Source organism: Bos javanicus, chromosome 19, assembly GCF_032452875.1.
Source record: "Bos javanicus breed banteng chromosome 19, ARS-OSU_banteng_1.0, whole genome shotgun sequence".
Taxonomy (NCBI): domain Eukaryota; kingdom Metazoa; phylum Chordata; class Mammalia; order Artiodactyla; family Bovidae; genus Bos; species Bos javanicus.
In genome coordinates this window covers 58,143,961-58,166,542 of record NC_083886.1, presented here as the reverse complement: position 1 = coordinate 58,166,542, position 22,582 = coordinate 58,143,961, and the positions used below count along the sequence as shown (strand labels likewise).

At 38.6% G+C, this 22,582-nt stretch overlaps 2 protein-coding genes across 2 annotated transcripts in view; both read left to right on the top strand.

The window, feature by feature from the left end:
- Nucleotides 1–22,582, top strand: part of NHERF1 (NHERF family PDZ scaffold protein 1) — a 59,946-nt gene that overhangs the window by 26,171 nt on the left and 11,193 nt on the right. The window lies entirely within an intron of this gene.
- Nucleotides 1–22,582, top strand: part of LOC133233013 (FYVE, RhoGEF and PH domain-containing protein 6-like) — a 44,326-nt gene that overhangs the window by 18,493 nt on the left and 3,251 nt on the right. Inside the window, exons 5-11 of the mRNA XM_061393088.1 lie at nt 3,028–3,086; nt 3,170–3,241; nt 3,948–4,016; nt 4,554–4,637; nt 5,361–5,440; nt 11,237–11,339; nt 11,825–11,999. Coding sequence (XP_061249072.1) covers nt 3,028–3,086; nt 3,170–3,241; nt 3,948–4,016; nt 4,554–4,637; nt 5,361–5,440; nt 11,237–11,339; nt 11,825–11,999 — 642 coding nt within the window. The remainder of the gene's footprint in view (nt 1–3,027; nt 3,087–3,169; nt 3,242–3,947; nt 4,017–4,553; nt 4,638–5,360; nt 5,441–11,236; nt 11,340–11,824; nt 12,000–22,582) is intronic.

Genomic DNA, 22,582 nt, shown 5'->3' with positions numbered 1-22,582 from the left:
CATCCTTCCACTCCTTACCCCAATAGTACTTATCGGAAATAGTCTAGTACAGTACAAGGGATTCACTGATATTCATGGGATAATCCACTGTGTGTGTGTGTGTGTGTGTGTGTGTGCTGTGCATGCAAGTGTGTCTGTCTCTCTCCCTCTCTCTCTCTGTTTCACACACACACACAAGGATTTAATTCCATTTGGGATAGTAGTGTTTTTTTCTGTTTACTCCCAAACTACCTCTTTTGAATGTCATAGGTATATCCCTGGTTCCAATCTACAGAAACACCCTAGACAAATCCATCTCCACTACGTTCATCTTATGAATTTTGATCACATTCTTGTGCATCCTCCTTTACATTATCAGATTACAAAGCTGAAAGGTCTTTAACCCATTTTGTAGAGATTCTTATTCATTCTATTAATCATTTTACTTCTTTTTCTCTAACATCTTCTTTCACAAGGGTTATGCTTTAAAGGGTGCTTTTTAAAGGAAAAGATTGGAGTGGGGGATAGAACATGCTTCTTGTCTTTGGTGAACATAGTTTAGTTGAAGAAGGACGTCTGTGATACCCTTCAGGTAAAGAACAAAGCAGATAGCTTTAAAGTAAGAATGCGCTGAGCAGCATAGAATCATTTGAAAGAGGGAACAAAGCGTGAGAATTGAAGAGGCAGAGTTCTACTTAGAGGAAAGCGGAACCAGAGATGAATGACTGGAGATGGTGGACGAGAGGAAGAATGGACATCACAAAGATAAATATTTTAGACAGAGTTTAACAGAGCAGGCCTCAAGAAAACATCTGTCCCAGGGCTTCTGCCTTCAAAGAAAGTGCATTGTTAGCTCCGTTTTGCCAGTAAAACAGAGGCAGGGCAGAGATTAAGGAGCTTATTTAAAGGAAATTACACAGTTCAGCAAAGACATGGCTTCGAATAGGCAGTGAATGGTGACATGTACTGTATGGCCAGAGGCAGTGCAGTGCAGTGATGAGACTGCCCAAGGGCGAGAGAGAATGAGACTGTTGGTAATATAGCTTTGGAAGGTGAGCAGAAAAGTTAAAGGAAGAGTCACACAGGGGCCTTGTAAAGGGGTGACATGGGAAAAGTAGGGTTGCAGAATGGGTGGGAGAAGTCAGAGCCTGGAGGCCAGGTGACCAAATAGCAGCAGCTTTAGTACTTCATCCATTCATTAAATCTTCAAGCCTTTGTCCCTGTCCACTGGAAGGTCAAGCAGGTCAGAAAGCAGGGAATGTGTCCAGGCTCACCTCTTGATATCTTCCATGATAAGTGCCAACTGCAGTACATTCCGATATGTGGTTGGAATCTGTATAAGAAGATACTGCTTTCCTTGGATAAAGGTGATGATAACACATTTATTTTTGGTTGCACTGGGTCGTCGTTGCTGTGAGTGGGTTTTCTCTAGTTGCAGTGAGCAGAGCTCCTCTTCGTTGCGGTGAGCAGGCCACTCATCGTGGCGGCTGCTCTTGTGGCAGAGCACAGGCTCTAGGTGCGCAGGCCTCAGTAGCTGCAATACATGGGCTCAGTAGTGGTGGCACACAGGCTTAGTTGCTTTGCGGCATGTGGAATCTTCCCAGATAGGGATCGAACCCATGTTCCCTGCATTACCAGGTGGATTCTTATCCACTGTACTGCCAGGAAAGTCCAATAATATATTTAAAGGCTACAGAAACCTCCAGGGTCGATACCAGAAAGAGTATCCCTTGGAAGGTATAGTTAGTCCCTCAGTCATGTCTAACTCTTTGCGACCCTGTGGACTGTAGCCCAGCAGCCTCCTCTGTCCATGGAACTCTCCAGGCAAGAATACTGGAGTGTGTAGCCATTTCCGTCTCCAGGGGATCTTTCCAATCCGTGGATCAAACCTGGATCTCCTTCATTACTGGCAGATTCTTACCATCTGAGCCATCGGGGAATCCCAGTAGGTATAGTAGCTGGTCCAAAAAAACCTCAAACCCTTTCCAGAAATTGATTAAAAATATATATATATCTATTCCTTTCATTGATAATTACTGTCACTGCCACACCAGGCTCAGAAGAGTATGCTTCCCTCTTTAACACTCTACCAGTTTCTCTCTGTGAAAGTGCTGCTGTCATTTGGGATAGCTTTCTTTGTGGGGATTGCTAATTAGCACTGCAGGATATTTAACATCCCTGGCTCCTTCCCACTAAAGGCCAGTGGGCCTTCCCATCATTGTGACAAACAAAAGTTCTTACACATATTCAGGCATTCCCTAGGGGAATACTGCTGAGAACAGCCATGGCCCAAAACGAGACAAGGGACACTTTTTCCTTTATATGTATAATGAAGATGGTAAGACAGACGTTCAGAAACATTTGATAAAGGCAAGAAGTTAATAAAAAGAATAAAACACAGGTGAGGCTCAGTAACCCAACTCACAAAATAATGTGTGTAATTTCCTAAGATACAGTATGCTTCCACGAGGCTTTTTTCCCTTTTGGGGTCAGACTAAGAGAAGACAGCTAAGCCCTGACCTTAAATTCAAGGTTCTCATAATTCTGGTTTCCTATCCCAGGATCCTTGTCTGTCAAGGCAGTTTATCCTGGAATGGTCCTCAGCTTCCAGTTAAATCCTATTCGTATCCTTGTAGTCTCCAAGAGCACAAATCTCAGCGCAAAACAATCCTGACTTCCTACTGTTGGTATGCATGGTCTATAATGTGTCTTTTGTTTTTGGCCAGACTGCACGGTTATTGGGTCTTGGCTCCCTGATCAGAGGTTGAACCCATACTCCCTGCGATGGAAGTCCTAACCATTGGACTGCCAGGGAATTCCCTCTAATGTGTCTTCAGTGTCTGTCTTTGGCTCATTTCTTTTCCTAAGTACTGTTTTTGCCTGTTTGTCCTTGGTTTTGCTCTCCTCGAACTTCACCATGTGTATTTCTGCCCACGCACAGTTAACTGAGCTCCTCCACTAGCTGTCTCGTTACCTGGAGTTGCTCGATGTTGCATTTCATTGGTAATGATAGTGATCAAATGCCCCTTCTGTTCCTACGTATTTTAGATGCCCTTGCTGTTGTTATAGAGGTAGCCAACCACGCCAATGACACCATGAAGCAAGGAGTAAGTATCTTCATTTCAGTGGCTGTTGTACTGTTGTACCTGGGAGCTTATGCCTTCATATGCTCTGCATTCTCTTTCTATAGGACAACTTCCAGAAACTTATGCAAATTCAGTACAGCTTAAATGGACACCATGAAATAGTTCAGCCTGGACGGGTAAGTGTTTTAGATTGCCCTTTACAAGCTTAATACAATGGATTTAGTCACCATTTGTAGCTATTTTCATTTGAGTTATGAAAATAGGTTTTTTGTTATTGTTAGTCTTCAGTGACCCAATCTGGATTAACTGCATTCATTCTATCCTTTAAAAACATGCATGATTTAAGTCACTGTAACAAGAAGTCCAATTCAATTAGGAGAATGGCAATGGACCCCACAGAGTATCTGATTAAATAGGATCGTTTTATTGTGTAATATAGCTGACCTCACACAGCTTTAAAGACAATTTCATTTCAAATCTTTAATGTAAGAGTGAATTTTGAGAGGAGGAAAATTATTGATGTTTTGATGCTCTTCTTGGAGCACAAAAGTGGCTGAGGGAATGAATTCAGGAAATTTACGAAGTGCAATTGTCAGGATGTTGGCTCAGCCTGGGGATAAAGTACACACTCAGTCAGTTACATTTTAGACCACATGGTACCCTGGGGTCAATATTGGCTTTATAGAATTCTGCTGGCTTATCCAATTCCTAAATGACTGTAAGGGTTTTAAAAGAAACCATGGCTGTAAAAAGCCACAAGGAAACTATGCTACCCAGCCTTCACACAAAACATCTGGGTAAAGAAGGTTGAAAAGGAAATTACGTGTATACATATATTGTAGTTGTGATGGTACTAAATGGGTGTTCGTTTGGATGAATCAGGTTTTTCTCAAAGAAGGAATTCTGATGAAGCTATCTCGGAAAGTCATGCAGCCCCGAATGTTTTTCCTGGTAAGTGGCCATGTGTGTTGCTGTTGAACCCAAGGCAGGGGTAATTGCTTAGTGAAAGGAGACCTTTGTTCAGGCCAGATAAGTTTGGCATGTTCAAATAGCAGTTTTAGTGGGATCTTTGACTGTCTGGAGTGCTTATTTGCATGTCAAGTATAGGAAACAAAGTCTTGTATGGTGCATAACTAGAAATTTACTTCCTTTTTGAATCTAGTTTGTTTCATGTCTGATTTGGAAAAATTGATTCTGTTGGTGTTTTATTTTGGCAGATTATAGTTCCTTAGTGGGATTTAGAATTCAGAAAATGTCAAATTTCTTATAGAACTCGGAAAGACAGCGCATTTTCCAGAAGTTGCCTTCTAGTAATATTATAATAGAACATTCTAGGTGGTTCTCATTTTATAAGCAGAATCTAAGGATTTTATTGAGAGAGTTTGAGGCAAAGAGGTAATTTTGTTCCTTTATTCCTGTGTCTTACCAGTATCTTTGTAGATAAAATTTCTTGCTTTACTTTGTCCTATGAAATGTTTCTACTTTCAGTTTAATGATGCCCTGTTGTATACAACACCAGTGCAGTCTGGGATGTACAAACTGAACAACATGCTATCTTTGGCTGGAATGAAGGTCTGTGCATCTGTTAGAAGATATATATATATTTTTTAACCCAGATGTATTTAGAGAAAATCCCTACAATGATCATTTTCTCATAATCCTTCTCTCTTCTGTCTCCATGTGTTGCTGTTCGTGTGTTCACTTATTCATTTTTTCCCTCATATATTAATTTAGTTACAAGATATTTCCTGAGAACTGCTATAAACAAAACATGTTAATGACTTAGTGAAAAATACAAAGATGAATTGAAACAGGATTCTTTTGTCTCCACCTTTGCTCTAAACCCCCATGAGTTTAGCAACTAGTGGGGAAGCAAATACACTGCATGTCAACACCTATAAAATAGATGGTAATAAATAATCACTATAAAGGCACAAAATTTGTGGGAGCTCAGAAAATAAAGAACGTGTAGCTTTTCATGGGACATGGTGGAGGGATAGTTGGCAGTGAGAAAAGAGGGAGACATGAGGAAGTCTTTCTGGAGGAAGAGCCAAGAATCTTAACAGAGTGGGTCACATCTGGCCACACTGAGATGTGGGGAAAGGCATTCTTGGTAGAGGGAATAGTGTGAGCAAAGGCCTGAAGATGGGAAAGCTGGGCCTTTGAGTATGTGGGTGTTTACATTCATCTGGAGCATAGAGCAGATGAGGGAGAGCATTGGGCAGTTTTAACTGCACATCAGAGATAAGGTTTTCCATAGGAGATGTCTGCTCAGTTCGTTTTGCTTTCTTCCAGGTCAGAAAACCCACCCAAGAAGCATATCAAAATGAACTTAAGATCGAAAGTGTAGAACGTTCCTTCATCCTCTCAGCCAGGTACATTTTACAAATACGTATAAACATTTGCCAGTGTTATGGGCTCAGATACCTGCAACATTTTTCACATTAAGGTTAACTACTAGACTTATTTTCCCCCTTCTTTTCTCTCCTAATACCATGCAGTTTACTTTTTCTTTTTTAAATTTATTAGTTTATTTGACTGCGCCAGGTCTTAATTGCGGCATGTGGGATCTAGTTCCCTTACCAGAGGAACCAGATCCCAGCCTCTCAGCATTAGGAATGAGGAGTATTAGCCACTGGACCATCAAGGGAGTCCCCCATGCAGTTTACTCTTGATTTACGATGTAGGGAGAATGTCTGAGAGCTGATGCAGTAGTATGCTAGAAGCACAAATATTAAAATGTTCCTCTGAATGGAGTAATAATGCTAAAAAGTGCTTTGCCAATCATTGTTTTTGAAGTGGGTATTTCAAATCCTTTTACAGTGATATGGAATGTTCTTAAAACATCTAGCACTTTGTATTTTACAAGGAAGTTTTCGTATAACATTCCAAGGTCATAACAAATCTATTGAGGTAGGTGTCATAAAAGTGAGGAAGACCAAGTTACAGAAAAATTGAATTGTTTTCTTAAGGCTGCATTGCTGGCAAAGTCAGGATATGAATAGAACTTTTTTGGTTTTAAATCTGTTGTTACTATAATACCACTTTGCCTCCAATAGAAACCTACAGTGATTTGTGTGTACAGCAAAATATATGACCATAATGTAAATCAAGTGCTGAGGAAACCTGAAACTGTATGACTCATACAGGTACATTATTCAGGTTTGGCTAAGTGCCAGGAGTGGCTGTCTGGCAGGATTTGACTGGTGAAGGGAAAGATACCAACAGCTCTAGCTTGCTCTACTGCCAGATCTGGATAACAAGTCTGGGTGGCTCTCAGACTTCACCTTTGATGTAATCAAAATAGCAGCAAACCCTTACATGGTGCTTACTTTGTACTTGGGACTGTCTTGAGTACTTTCTGTGTATTAAGTCATTAAATCTTCACAATAAATTTTTAGGTGAGTTACTACTATTATACCCATTTTATGGTGAAAAAAGTCAACCAGTTATTAAGTAGCAGAGCCAGTGGAGCTGAAATTTGGATCTGACACTAAAATTCATTCTGTTAACTGTTCTAATATTGCCTGTGTCCATGGATGTGAAGGCCTCAGACCAAATGTGCTGACCTCCCGAATCAGACCACAGGAACAGCTCCCTGGGTTGTATCACTCTTCTGAAACAGAAAGGCCACTGCTGTCTGGTACTAAATCTCAGGATGACAGGGGAAGACAAATTCTTGTATTCTGGGTTTGTCACGTGCTTCCCAGATGCTGGCTGGAGCAAGCAGAGCTCTGTCAAGGGAGCGAGTACTTGAAGCATCCTCCAGATCAGTATTTAAAATGTGAAAGTAGGGGACTTGCCTGGTTGCTCAGTGGTTAGGACTCCACACTTTCACTGCTCAGGGCCCAGGTTCAGTACTTGGTTGGGAACTAAGATCCCATGAGCCGAGCAGTGCAGCCAATTTTTTTTTTAAAAGAAGTGGGAAAAAGTTTGATCACCTGGAACTGTGTGATTTTTCCCCTTTCTTTTCTTTCTTTCTTGAATTAGTACAAAAAATGCAAAGAACATCAAGTCCCTGTATATCAGGTTGCTGGCGAATACTTTAGCTTGGTTCTTAAAATTAAAAAATTTATTTTCAAAGATCCAAAGAGGAAATGCTTATAGGGGAGTTAAGTTTTCAATTGCACTTAAGTTTTCTAACTAAAATGTGCTTTGATAAACAAACATTCTGTTTATTAAAAATTAAACAATTCAGAAAATGATGGTCAGTCTTTCTTTCTTTGGTTGCCTATCAGTTAAATATCTAGATGTTGTGTGTTTTTTCAGATCTGGCTCCTAGAATGATCTAGTAAGATCACTGAATTTTTAAGTGTGATGGGAAACTATCCAAAGGTTTAAGCCAAGAATTGGTGTGACCTCATTTTTCATGTTTAAAAAAGCACACTATCTGCTTTGTAGATGACAGGCCACCAGAGACTAGAGTAGAAGTTGGAAGACCGGTTAGGAGGCTGTCGATGGTGAGGTCTGGACTATGGTTAGACTGAGGTCTAGCCTTCAGTTAGATTTGATGGAGAAAGGGCAGTTAGGGATAGCCTCCCTCAAGTCCTGTGTCTGTCGAGTTATGAAGGGTAAGTAGGAGTTGGATAGCTTGGCAAAGAGAAAAGGAGGGGGCTCTTGGCCACTAGGAGTAGTGGGAACGAAGATCCTGAGGTGGAAGGCAGCATGGCGTGTTCGAAGAACTGAAAAGCCACTGCGTCTTGAACTTAGCAAATGAGAGGGAGAGTGACCCGAGATAAACCTGAAGGGACGGGAGAAAAGTTATGCAGAACTGTCTTGTGGATTTTGGTCTTTAGCCTAAGAGCCACAGGAAACCACGGAAAGATTATACAAAGGAATGATTTGATCATACTGGCATTTTAAAAAGAATATCTGGTTACTCCGTGGAGAACAGTTTGAGAGGGAACTGAAGGCAGTGAGTAATGGGACAAAGGAAATGAGAGAGGCAATAAGATTGAGTCTTTAGCCTGGACAGCGTATCAGGTTGCTGCGATAGGTAACTGAGAGCTTTGGGGAGAAATCAGGAATTTAGGTTCAGATGTGAATGTGGAAGATCCCCTGGAGAAGGAAATGGTAACCTGCTCAGTACTCTTGCCTGGAAAATGCTACAGACAGAGGAGCCTGGTGGGCTACAGTTCATGGGGTCGTAAAGAGTCAGGCACGACTGAGTGAGTGAGTGCAGGCTCACAGGTGCATATTGAATATGAGGTGCCTAAAAACCATCGGTCAGTACAGAGGTAGTTTATGCCAGGAGCTGGATGTCAGAAGGGAGACCAGACTAGAGGCATGTCCTGGGGAGTCATCAGTTTAGAGATGATGATGGAAGGTAGCAGACTGACTGGGAGTGCACAGGGAGACCACAGACTTCCCTGTTAAATCCTGTAATTTTTCCAGTCGCACGTTAGTCATCACCTCTGCAAAGCCTTCTTTGCGACCCAAATGAGGTAGTTTACTATTTCTGAATTATTTATCTACTTTACCCTTACTGTATTATATGGTAATTACTTGTTCTTAGGTCTCACCTCAGTTGGGTGTCAGCACTTGGAAGTGAAGGGTACTTTTGTGCCCGGTTCACAGCATCGTGCCTGGCCCATGGAAGGCTCCCAGTAAATGTTATCAAGTGAACTGAAATGATGGGGCCTTTGGACCCCAGAGTAGCATCCCACAGTTAACACAAGAAAGCCATAGTGTGGCAGGTCGAGCACACCAGAAATCCCTTCTGTTGGAGAACTTTTTCCCTTAGAAATTCTTTCCAGTCAGTGGAGAAAAGGTGCTTGGTTGATGCAAATTTGCTTTCTGGCAATGTCCACATTCCATAAAGAAAAGAATACTTGGCTTAACTGTGTTTTCTTAGGAGGAAGATGCTGATTCTTCTCTTAACCATGTCACAAAAGCAGGGCTAGAATGTCTGCACTTGATGCTCGAGGCGAATGTGTGTGGTCTCTGAGACGTGTTTTATCAAGAGCTGATAAACATTGTTTTGGCAGAAGCCCACACAAGAAAAAGCCAGGAATAACTAAATGAAAGAACAGCATATGTGACATGATTTGCAGTCGAATCACATTCCACATGCTCCCAGGGCTCCAGAAAAATCAGACAGCAATCCTCAAATTAGCCATCTGCCTCTCTGCTTTCTGTTACCTTTTCCAGTGAAAAGTTGGGGAAGGAAGAAGGCAGGGGGGACAGTAATATTTTATGAATGTTTACCCGGAACCTGGACCTGTGATCTCATAGCATAACTCTTCAGAGGACAGGAATAGGAGCTAGAGATAGCCTGGTGGTGAAGGGTTCCATCCTTAGCCACACCTGAGTCTGATACCAGGTCACCATTTAACACAGCAGCCTGTTATCTAAGGCATCGCAAGTGATGCAGCGGTATAGAATTTGCCTGCCGATGCAAGAAATATGGGTTTGATCCCTGGGTCAGGAAGATCCGTTGGGAAGGAAATGGCAACCCATTCCAGTATTTTTGTCTGGAGAATCCTACGGACAGAGGAACCTGGTGGGCTCCAGTCCATGGGGTCACAGAGAGTCAGACAGGACTGAGCACTTGAGCATCCTGAGCATCATATTATCTAAAGCAAATTATCTAACTGTTCAAATCTTCACATTGCTTTTCTATAGATGGAGATGGTGTGTGAATTGGGATTGGGGGAAAGAGATATTCCTCTGAGGATATGAGGTGTGATGGCATTTGCACAGAGAGCATTCAGCACAATTGGCAGATAATGTGGTAAATGTTAAATTAGCGGCAGCTAGTGAGACAGTGATGGTGGAATAGTAGAGGTAACAGGTGGGTTTTGTTTGGTTTAGAGAGATGGGGCTATTTCTATTTTATTTTGGTTCTGATACATAATGAAACTTTGAAAAATATACTAGTTTTAAAATTTTGTTTGTAAACTGGATGCCTTCCTTTTAATATCCTTGAGTGCATTTTCTAAATGGTATTGAAGCCATTTAGTTGGAAGGTTCATTTCTGAGAATGATTATGGTGGGGAAGGTTAAAGTATCTCCTTGATGTGCTCTGGATTCATCAAAATATGCCTATTTGTATAATTTTTTATGATGGAATTTTTCCTTTTAAAGTCATTACTTAAAAGTTATGCACTTAAAAATAGAATGAGGACTACAACGAACCTGCATATTTGGTCACTAAGACTCAAAAATTACCAAGGTTCTGCCACAGATTTTCCTTTTTTCTAAAAGTACTTTAAAACATATGGCAAATATCAAGTCATTTTACTTCTGCATACTTGAGTATGCTTCTCTTAAAAATAAGAAAATGCAGTTTTTCTTACACAGTAACATTCCCATTATTATAATGGATTTTTATTATGATAGAGTTTTACATTTATTATTAAATTCTCTTTTCTCTCTACAAAGACACACACATACACACACAATACCTAAAATGTGTCTCCTCCTGAGTTTGCAAAACAAATGCACCGATACTGGTAATGATTCTGAGTCACCATAGAATTTTTTAGAGGGCCTCTTTGCAAAAACGTAGAACAAGAACGCATTTTTCCGAGCAGGCTGTCCCCCTATTTGGCCCATTTCTATCTATATCTGAGTCAGACATTCCTGATGAACTGAGGGTAAGAACAGAAAACGTGATGGACTGAATTGGTAGAGGAGCCCTAATAACCACTGAAGGCTCTCTACCTTATTAAACACTTCTTCAGCTTCTGTTTATGACACCAAAAATATGTTTCCTTTACTCTAGTGCCCTTTCTAGAGTATTTAGTAACCTAAAAATATTTGGCATTCTGTGTTGTAAATTTGGATTTGAAACTTGATTCCTTGGAATATTTTTTAAAGCTAGGATTATATCTCAGGAAGCTCCTTGGTTATATAAGTAATTACAGTTATTAATTGCATGAATAGCCCTTAAATTGAACAAAAATACTTCCAAATTTAGGAGACTTCAAAAGCCATTCAGTTTTAGAAAGTGGTATCTTTGGAAAGAAGAAAAGTGTTGTGTTTGCTAAAATGCCATATGTTCTTTAAATGCCCGCTGGTTATTTGTGCCCAGAAACCTCCTAGTTGTTGCCTGTGACTCACATTGTTGGAGGATGGTGGAATCTGTTGCCATGGCAGAAGGAAAATAAGAAAAAGGCAAAGAATAAGAGCTGACATCTGGCTGATAGAACCTCTTTTGCCCCCAACAGTTCTGCCCCAGAAAGGGATGAATGGCTCGAAGCCATTTCCAGGTCAATAGAAGAGTATGCCAAGAAAAGAATCACATTCTGTCCTAGTCGGAGTCTTGATGAGGTATTGTTCTTTTCCTTCGCATGTTTTTTAAGTGCATTTCAAACCATTTTCACCTTAAAGAAACTTTTCCCAGGGGTTTAGAAAAGCAGCATATGCTTCACAGAAGGATTGGGTATGTGCATAATTTCAGAGCCTAAATGTTTATTCTATTAATGTCTCCCTACAAATCTAGGATAGTATATAGTGCATTCATATTTTTTCTGGTTATAAAACCTCACTGTAGAAAATACAGTAGTATAGTTTGAGGAAGAAACTAATCAGCTGTCCTTGCACTACCACAGGCAATGGTAGTACAGTTTTGCACTGGAGGATTGTTGGAATGTAGCTCATCTTAATATCCTGAGAAGATGAAAAATACAATTGTTCCTATTTCATCCACATCCTTAATGATACCGTCAGCATTGTGAGCTGCCAGTGCAAAATAAAAAGATTTGAGCGGTAGCAGGCAGCGTGCCTAGAAATAATCAGAAGTCCTTCTTCTACAGGCTGACTCAGAAGATAAAGACGAGGTTAGTCCTCTTGGATCTAAGGCTCCCATCTGGATTCCTGATACCAGGGCCACCATGTGTATGATCTGCACCAGTGAATTTACTCTCACCTGGAGACGACATCACTGCCGGGCCTGCGGAAAGGCTGGAGAGGATCACACTCTCTTCCCTTGTGATTTTCAATAGCTCCACGCTGTACATGGTGAAGAAGTGTATTTCCACTTGTAAACCATTGTAGGGTAGGGAGGAGAGAGATACTGACTCAAGACTGGTATCCCCCCTAAACATTTAGCATGAGGCAATCTTGTTAGGAAACTTATTCCTTCTACCCCAAGATTACTTTAGGATGTCAATAGTAGAACATGTTCATTTAAAAAAAAAAAAACTAACAAATTGACAATTAAATAGATGCTCACATTTATAGGTAATTATTGAAACTACATTTGTCCCAAACTACGTTCTTAACAGGAGGAAACTTTCAGTGTTGAAGTTACCCTTTGTGATGTTTCTAAGTTTTTATAACATGATCAGTAAAATGTGCATAGTAACAATGAAATCAGAGAGTGACTGTAAAGATTTAATGGATGTTATTTAGAGAGCATTTAATACAGGCCAGACACTAGGAAGAGGTACAGCAGAGGTATTCATGGTTGCAGCAGTGACAGTGATGATGGCACAGCTAACATAGCACTTACTATACCCACCAGGCAGTGTCTAAACATTTGCACCTGTTAACTCGTTAGTATATTATTATCTGTCATAAGCAATCAATGATAATCTGTGGCCTCTTCAAATGTGGTAGTGTGTGTGAGTTCCCTACATACCTCTACTGAGTTGTTATTGAGACCCAATGACTATGAACAGGTTTTGAAAAGTAGACTGGGCCATAAATTGTGACTGATGCTTTAGATACAAACGAGTCGCCAGTCACGATACTGGATGCTTGGGGCTGGTGCACTGGGACGACCCAGAGGGAGGGTATGGGGAGGAGGAGGGAGGGTTTAGGATGGGGAACACAGGTATACCTGTGGTAGATTCATTTCGATGTTTGGCAAAACTAATACAATATTGTAAAATTTAAAAATAAAATTAAATTTTAAAAAATAAAAATAAATGAAATGATTTAATTCCAATGTGTTTGCAGATTGTATGCCAAGCTTGTTCATCAAATAAGTATGGCTAAGATTACCTGAAAAATCAACCAGCAAGAGTATGTGAACACTGTTTCCAAGAACTGCAGAAATTAGGTAATGTATAAGTAAAGATTTAACTGAAAATTCCTTTATGGCCCAGATGCTTGCAAAAAACCTTCTAAAAGAATTGTCATAGGGCCTATTAGCAATATAATTGGTGATACTTCTCTCAAAATATTAAGTATCTTGCATTCTTAACTTAGTTAAGCTTTTTCTTTCTTTTTTTAAATTTATTTATTTTTACTTGGAGGATAATGGCTTTACTGTTTTGTGTCGGTTACTGCTATACATCAACATGAATCAGCCATAGGTATACATATGTCCCCTCCCTCTTGAACCTCCTCCCATCTCCCACCTCTAGGTGTCACATAGCACTGGATAGTTAAGCTTTCTTCACTCGTATTTGTGATGATTCCAGGAAAGGTTGCACTGAAACTTTATTTTTATTTGGAAAAGGGTTTTGCTAAGGATTCTAATTGTAGAAATATAATCACAGGATGAAATGCTTAGAACAGTTACAAGGGAACTTTAGCTTCTAAGTAATTTCAAGTTTCTAGTTTCACATCTATGTGTATTACAAATCATTTTTGTCAATCAGTCAAGTAGTTCTCTATGAAAACATACCAAGTGGCACTTTGTTAGCCTTATTCTATTCACTTGGACTGATGTGTGAGGTTTTAACCTACATCTAAATGTGCAGCTTTTTACCAGCTACAAAATGATGAGTTACATCTGCCTGCAGGTATCCATTCCTCCAGTTAAGATGAATGCAGCTCAGGTTTACATTTTGAGAAAAGATCCGTAGTTAAAATTCCTGAAACTTAGAGGATCTAAACTTTTAAAAGATGATCCTTCATGGCGATGAAGAAAAGCTTTTCATTAGCAGATGAGAGTGTCTAAGTGAATAAAACTGGTTGACATGCTATTTCAAAATCCATACATTAATAGAGGAATTGTTTGTTATTTTCTGTACACATTTTCCAAAAAGAAACACTCACCTGATCTTCTGCCAGCCTTATGTTCCTCCCTCTGTTCTCTGAGTATCTAATATAGGCTCAAACATTCAAAATCCATTGTTGAATACTCCTTTGTCACCCATTTGGTCAATAAATCTTGGCAAATTTATCTTTGAAAAATCTGTCCTGCTCTTGACTTCTGCATCTCCACCCTAACAAAGCCTTCGTTATCTTTCATCTGACTGCTGTCCTACTTTGCTAACAGGTTTTTCTCTTGCAAATCCTTCCCCTTTCCTACTGTCAGATTTGGTTTTCTAAATTGAGTCTACTTCCCAGCCCAGAAGGCTTTTGATTTCCTACTGCCTAAAAGACAGTCCTTAGAACCAGTCCTCTTTTTCTAGCTTCACCTCCAAATAGATGATCTAATTTCATATCTCTGTGCTTTTGCTTATGCTGACTTTTCTTCACAAAGTGTTCTTTCTCCTCTTTTTTGCTTGCCAGACTCCTACTTAATACCTTGATGCCAACTCAAAACTCATTCTTTTCCCAGCTTTCCTTGAACCTCTGCAGTCAAAATTAATTACTGCCTCCTCTTGCCTTATAGTCTCTTTTTGAAAATTTTATGTAATGTTATTTGGTCATGTATTAGATACTAAATGATGATGTTAGTTTTTTTTTTTTTTAAGTCAAGAGAGTTTTTTCAATTTAGTTTTTTAAGTTGGTAGTACATGAACATGTTTCAGAATTCTAAAGGCATAAAGGGGCAATTCTTTCATATGGTTTGCAGTTGAAAAAAGTAAAAAATAGACAGTGAAAAGTCTTCCTCCCACTCAACTTCCACCCATTTGGTTTCCTTTCCTAGGGGCCTCAGTGATACAAGTCTCTTAAGTATCCTTCCATGGATATTTTGCACAACAGTGTTTATTGACTTGGATTAAATTGAATTGCAGAATGTTTACCGTTGGTTCCATAAGTGTACCTGGTTTGTTTTAGATCACCAGCACTCTCCTAAGTTTGGATCCCCTGGAAATCACAAATCTCCTTCCAGCGCCTTATCATCAGTCTTACATAGTATTCCATCAGGGAGGAAACAGAAAAAAATCCCAGCTGCTCTGAAAGAAGTAAGGTTTCCATTAAACTTGCAACTTGATAGAGGCTGAATTATTCATACCCAGATAGTACTTTAGTTTTTCTCATAAAGGAAGATGCCATTTCCCACCACTGTTAAGACGTGCATTTTAATACTGAAGATGGATGTGGCTTAGGCCTCCCTTTATCTCCCTTATGACCTGAGTCATTTAGAAAATGAATGTTGAAAGGTTTGGAAAGCATTTTATAGCAGTGATAGAAAGTAAAGATAATTTGGACTTGGGTTGATTTTTAAAATTACTTTGAGGAGACCCCTTATCAGAGGGAAGAAGTCTATAAACTATTGGGGGGATTTTGTTAGCATTTACTCATCTGCATGGCTTATTTTTTCTTAGGCATTAGTAGGTTATATACAACTGATATAGTAGGTTGTTCACTGATAGTAGGTTGTTCTTCCTTCAACTTAACAGAAAAATTTTTAAGTTTTAATAACCTACAAAGCTTGACCTGCCCCTGGAGTAAATCCATATGCATCACTGATATTCTGTCCCAGTTCCTCAAAGTCAAGTGTTAAATCAGCTGATGTCAAGAGATCAAATAGTTCTGCCTTTCTAGTCATTCCTATTTTGGTTAGTTTATTAATTGGTTTTGTGCCCAGGAAAGTAGCATTTTAAATTTTGTTCTCTTGCTTGTTTGCTGTCGAAGTGTTCCATCATGAAAAGTGGAAGAAAGGAACTCTAAAAATTTGACCAAGATCATGTTCCTTATGTAAAGCTGAGCATATTTTATCATGGTTGTTGAAACACTAGGAAGTGATTTATAGCCAGTCTCATGAAATAGTAAGAATAGGATTTACAGTTCCATTTGCCAAGTTTCATGTGGAACTGGGTAAGCCGGCTAAGTGAATACCTCTTAATTTCTTCGATCACACAGTTCCTGAATCTAAGTTTACATTCAAAAACTTTGCAGTTTTTAACCAACTGAAATAATTTTCAGTTCTTTGTAATTTTTCACTTCTCCATGTTGATGTCACTGTTTATAATTCTGACACGTGCTCCCCTCTTTAGTCAGAACTCCACAGAGTTTTTGGCTACAAAAAACTCTTTATGGGCTATAGACTAGACTCAACCTAATTCCAGTCCTCTTTTGTACATCTTTCTACCCAAGCATACAAACGGGCCTTCCACTTTCAAACCTCTGCTTTCTCCCCTGACTCCGCTGGTTCTCAGTGTCCTCCGGAGTGGCAGCAGCACCACCATGGAACTCACTAGAAATGCAGATTCTTGGGCCCAAGCTGTGTGGAATCAGAAACTTGAACAAGCATTCCGAGTGATTCAGGTGTATGTCTACTTAAGTTTGAAAACCATTGCTTTGTGCCTCTGTGGCCACACAGGGGAAATTCATTTTTCCGATTACATTCTATACAAGTCAAAGTAGTCTCCTTGGAAACCTGTGGTTTTTGTCTTTTGTTTTAAACGGGGGTGAAATTCACATAACATATAATTAACTGTTTAAAGATACACAATTCAGTGGTATTTGGTGTATTCACAGTGATGTGTAACTGCTGTATTGCTCCAGTTTCAAAACTTTTCATTGCCTCATAAGAACACCCTGTGTTTGTTAAATAATCATTCCCCACCCCCACCCCCGACCCCCACCTCCTGGCAACTGTGAATCTGCTCGTGTCTGTTCTGGATCTGTCATGTAAAAGGCATCATGCAATATATGATCCTGAATGTTTGGCTTCTTTCGCTTAGCACAGTGTTTTTGAGATTCAGCCAAGTTATAGCATGAAAGTTTTGTGAATTAGGTGATTAAACTGGTTTAACACTAATTTTTCTTTTAAAAAGATAATAGAGGACTATGTATGATTATTCAATATTGTGATTAGTCTTATATGGCTATTAAATTAATTGTAAAATATTCCAAAAGAGCAATATACACAATATTTCGGCAATGATAGTAACAGTTAACCTAAATATTTAGTATCAGTAGTATCAGTGTAACTGCATTTTAAGAGAAACCTCCTTTGAATGTAAATGTTGTAGTTTTCCTTTTTTTTAATTACTTGGTAGTCTTATATAAGATGTTATTTCTGTATACAGATTTACTTGCACTTAATAGACATTCTAATTTAACATTAGATATAAATTTTCCACTGGGACTTTGCTGGCAGTCCAGTGGGTAAGACTCTGAGCTCCCAATGCAGGGAGCAGGGGTTTGATCCCTGTCCAGGGAACTAAGATTCCTACAAGCTGCATGATCCCCTCCCCCAAAATAGAATTTCCTGTTTACTTATCTGTTGATATAATTTGTAGAAATCCAGAGTTATCACAGAAACAAAGTTAAAGGTTTAAGTACTTTTCCCTAACACCCCTAAAAGAGAGCAATAAACAACATATACCGTCCCCAAAACACGGCTTTAAAAAGGCATTTTTGTCATTTGAAATTATTATTCATCTCCTGGCAACCCAGAAAACCTAGTGGAACCCACTAAGAAACCTATGCAAGCACAGGTAAACCAGGTAAAATTCTGGAATTGCTTCTAAAAGGAAAGATTTTGTGCTCATGGTAATGGAAGTATTCAATCTGTACAGCAGCAGATTTTGAATATAAACAGCTTCATTCTTAAACACGATATTATCATGGTTATTGCTTTCAGCATCAATGATCAAAAACAATTTTGTTATTTTAAATTTTGGTTTTGTCTAAAAACTGTTAAACTGTGTATGGGGTTTGCTTATTTAGGTATCAGCAAACACAGAAGATTCCTCTATGAGTGGCTACTTGTACAGATCAAAGGGCAATAAAAACCTTGGAAACACTTGTGGTTTGTCATAAAAAATAAAGTACTGTATACATATGCTGCAAGTGAGGTAAGATCTGAAATGTAAACATGAATAATTTGGAGTTTTATTTTATAGTGCCACCTAGAAATGATTAGTGTTTGCCTGGTCTATTTGTCTACACTTTTGCTTTACTTTCAGAGGGAGATATTACTGTTGTTTTTGACATGAACAGTGTCCTTGTTTTGTACCTAAAGATACTCAAAGATATTAGGAATTTTCCATAGTGTTAAAATGTTAAGTTTGGGGGATATCATGTGACTACTGACTGCTTCACTAAAGGCAGAAGTTTGGTAAGACTGGGGTATGTCACCTTTCTGAGCTGTATTTTTTGCATCCATAAAATGAAAGTAATGGAATTACTCACTTCCCATGGTTGTAGGGAAATAACATGAAATCAGTGAATATGAACACATTGAAAACTGTCTGCTGCCATGTCTGTCTGATGGGTGGGGAGAGGGTGGCCCAATAAATATTGTTGAATAAATGAAAAGTGAATTAGTTGCTACAATTACCATTATTTTATATACATGTGTTTGTTTGAAATTAAGTTAGAGCTTTTCAGATAAAAAGTTGCAGGTCTGAATTCTGTATCATTTTAGAAGTCCATCTTCCTTTGTGTCTTTGTAAATTTAGGACGTGGCAGCTTTGGAGAGTCAACCTTTACTAGGATTCACAGTTACTCAAGTCAAAGATGAGAATTCAGAGTCTAGAGTGTTTCAGTTACTGCACAAAAACATGCTATTTTATGTATTCAAAGCAGATGACGCTCACTCAGCTCAGAAGTAAGTAATTTAAGCTTTTTTTCATACATGAGATTTCAAATTGTTACTTTAAATGATTGATTTTAAAAATAACCTACTTCCAGGCATGTGATCAACAAAGAATATAAATCAGAGATCCCATTTAGAAAGATTTAACGTATTATTCAAAGTCTTTAGAATTATTTTAAAGATAGGCAAGAGTATCTGGAATATTTTCAGGAAGCAGAGAGGAAAGAAAATAGGTAGTTCTGTCCAAAATATTTTGTGTACACATGACCTCCAAGGAAGCAGCGTGAAGCTGCTCTGCTGAAAGGAAGGGAAGCGGAGGTATTTGACCTCTCCTCCAAAGAGGAGAGTTTTCTCTTGAAACATTCTGGGATTTTGGCAATCCAGTGAGTCAGTCGTGCCATGGAATGGCAGGAGCTTAAACAGCTGCTTGCTAACTTACATCTTTGGGGAGAAGGTCAAACACATTAAGAGTCTCTTATGCTTCCCAGTGACTGAGTAGAAGGAAACATATATCATTTTAGATGGAAGGGTTGAAATAGTCTCTTCAAAATTCTGAAAAGAATATTTATTTAGATGTCGTGAGATTGCTTGACATAGAGAAGAGTATCTCCGTGAAATTGAGGTCCTCTGTGAACAAAACAATTCAGTTCACCTCCCTTTCACTAGATTTTTATTTTGGCCTCACAAAATATGCATTTTTATTTTCACTAAGTGGTGCTCATGTTTTCTCACTAGGCTCTCAAAGTACATGCAAATCTAAAAGAATGCTTTAAATAAGGCTTGTCTTTTATTAAAGGTAGTTACAACTAAGGTATCAGAATTAAACATGTTCCCCCTCAATAATAGTCAGATACTATATTACAAATACTCTATAAGCCTTTTTTTCAGTCTATATTAGAGTCTCGAACCATATATAGCTGTTAAACCAAATGATTACTTCTGGGTACGGAAGAATAATTTAAAATTATGACACAGCTATTTTTTCTTTAAAAAATAGTTATTTGGATAAAATAGTAATTGCCTACAATTCTGTTAGATATTATATTTCTCATCATTTTCATTTGTGTTCATGATCAGCTGTTGAACTTTTGAATATGTATCTTTTCCTTATATAGTTGACAAAATAGAAATCCCTTCAAGAGAGTTGAATGTAGTTGGATGAAAAGAATCAGCTTAGTTGTTATTTAGAATTAATACAGACTAATTTATAAATTTCTCTTTGAGTTTATTAATATCACATGGGTTGCAATATTTTCACATTACAGAATATTAAAATGTGTTAATTTTAAGGAAAACTTTTGACTTTTAAAAAATCTTATTTATTATGGTATAACTTATATGCCATCTGCATTTTAAATTGACCACTAAAAAAAAATAAGAGATGCACTCTTCAGGTCAAATTTTGGTCCAAGTTACCAGATAAAGGGTAGTTTCATTCATACAGAATTCTCGTTTGCTATAGAAAAGATCTTAAATATACTGTTGGGTAATTGGATCCAAGGGAATAGCTGTGGTCTATAGTATTGTTTTACCGTATGTTGGGTGACTGCATTTTACAGGTCTAACAAATTTCTCTTCCAGGTGGATAGAAGCATTTCAAGAAGGCACAATACTGTAGTTGCGTTGGTTTCGTCTCGTGTGGTTCCAAAAGGGTGGAATTTCATCAGAATAAATGCAGTACAAACATTTTATATAAATGAACAATGCCAAGATGAATCCAACTAAAATCTTCATCAGAGAGATTATTTTATTAGGTATAAGGTAATTTTTTTAAAATGTTTGTTTTTCATGTATGTTATTTATTAAAATTTTAATGTTTACTTAATGGTCAGAGTTATTTCTGAGACTCACACTGTATTCTGAAGTACCTTTTTTAGAAACCAGAACACTTACATTAATACCGTATTAACTGTTTGTGACACGGTCCCTCCTGTTTCTCAGTGTGTTTTACAATGTTACTTTGTAACATTCTCACCAGTGGTATGAATTTCTATACAGTCTTTGGGTTGGAAATTATGATTAAACAGCTGATGAGAAAAATGTATGTCTTTGAATCCATACATTTAGATGAATTTTTTTTATCTTTTAATGGAAAAACATATGGCCAATTTCTACCTCAGTAACTGAAACAAAATTCCAGTAAATTGTCTAAAGTATTTCTACTGTTACGTACCTCTTGTGCCATGAGATAATGTTATATATCATCAAGGAATTACTGCAAAGGGATAGAATCTGAATTTTCACTTAACTCAATTGTGAGTAGAAAAAAGAATGTTTCCATTTTCAGGGTTACACAAATAATTAACTCTATGGCCTTTACATTAAGTCTAATCTTTAAAAAAGAAAAAAAAAACTACCATTTCAACACAAACATAAATGTATTATTTCTTTAAAAAGCAAAATATGGCGAGTATATTATATAATGTTTCTTGCTCTTCTAGATGTTCTGAGCCCAAGGTAGTAGAGAGGTATTTGTATATAAAAAGAATGTTACATTTTCTATAATATTGTGATTTTTTTAAATGAACTGGAATTACCATATCAAAAAGCACATATTCTAAGCCAGTATTAGAAATTGTATAGTAATCATTTTTAAAAGATTTTTAAATACCACTTTGTGTTATGTCCTCTCTGGTAATTAAAGTATATTTTTATATTTTCCTTTAAACAGCTGTCAGCATACCTCATTAGGAAGGACTTATATTCCTATTTTGGTTCATGTATTGTTTAACATATGAACTGCTTTATACATAAAATTGATGAGCAGAAGTAAAATTAAATTAACACTATGATTAAAGTCATTCCTGATGTTCATAATATAAATTTACTGACTGAGCAAATGAAATATAAAGTATCTTCAAAGGCAAGAAATTCCTTTGAATAAAAGGCTCAAGAAATTTCCCTTCTGCTGTTATTTGTTCTTTTTTTTTCCCCCCACTACAACCCTGCAAATTAGGTATTATTTTCTCCATTTGTAACTTGATAAATAATAAATGGTAGCTATTATCTGTGTCTGGCACTGCTCTGTACTAAACACGCCTTACTTATCTCAGTGAATCCCCACGACCACCCTGTGAGACAGAGATTGGCCCTATTGTCTGCTTGTGGAGGCTGAGGCCCCATCAGTTCAGGGGGTGGCCCCTGGCTTCTGAGCTAGTGAGCCCTCACCTTGCAGCAGGGCGGTGTCTGAGAACCCCTCTCACTCCGACTCTGCCCATCACATTCTGAGCCACACCAGGGCCATCACATAGGCATAAGTTCAGGCTGCTGGAACCAGCTCCCTGTAAGGGTTCAGGGTTCCCAGGTGCTTCTGTCTCCAGGGGACATGGTCAGGAAAGGTGTCAGCCCTGATGGAAGGTTTTGGCCCAGAAGGGGCAAGCTCCATGGCCCACCCATCTTTCTCATGTGATGGGCCTGGATGAGAGTGACCCAGTCTGTACCTTCATCTCCAGGGCCTGAGAGCTGCCCTTGCTGGCTCTGGGGCTCCCCTGTAGCACAAAGGACCCCCCGCCTCCCACCCGCGTAGGCCTACCTTGACTGTTGGGTTAGATCTGGGTTCTAGTATCACTCACGGCCGTGGGACTGAGGGCAGAGCTCTGACTTCCCAGGGACAAAGGCTCCAGCCTCTCTCTCTGCTTGTTATAAGGCCGTGATGCCCAAATGAAATAGCAAAGGCCGTAGGGACGTAGAAATAGTTGAGAGTGAGACCTATGGGGTCTGTAGAATGGGCCTTTCGGCAGCCACTGGCCACACGTGGCTCCTAGCGCTTGGAATGTGCTAGTCGAAATTGAGATGTGCAGTAAAGGATGTACAGACCAAAGGATGTAAAATATCCCGTTACTAACTTTTCACTAGATTACCTGTTGGGATGATGATATTTTGGATATGTTGTGTTAAA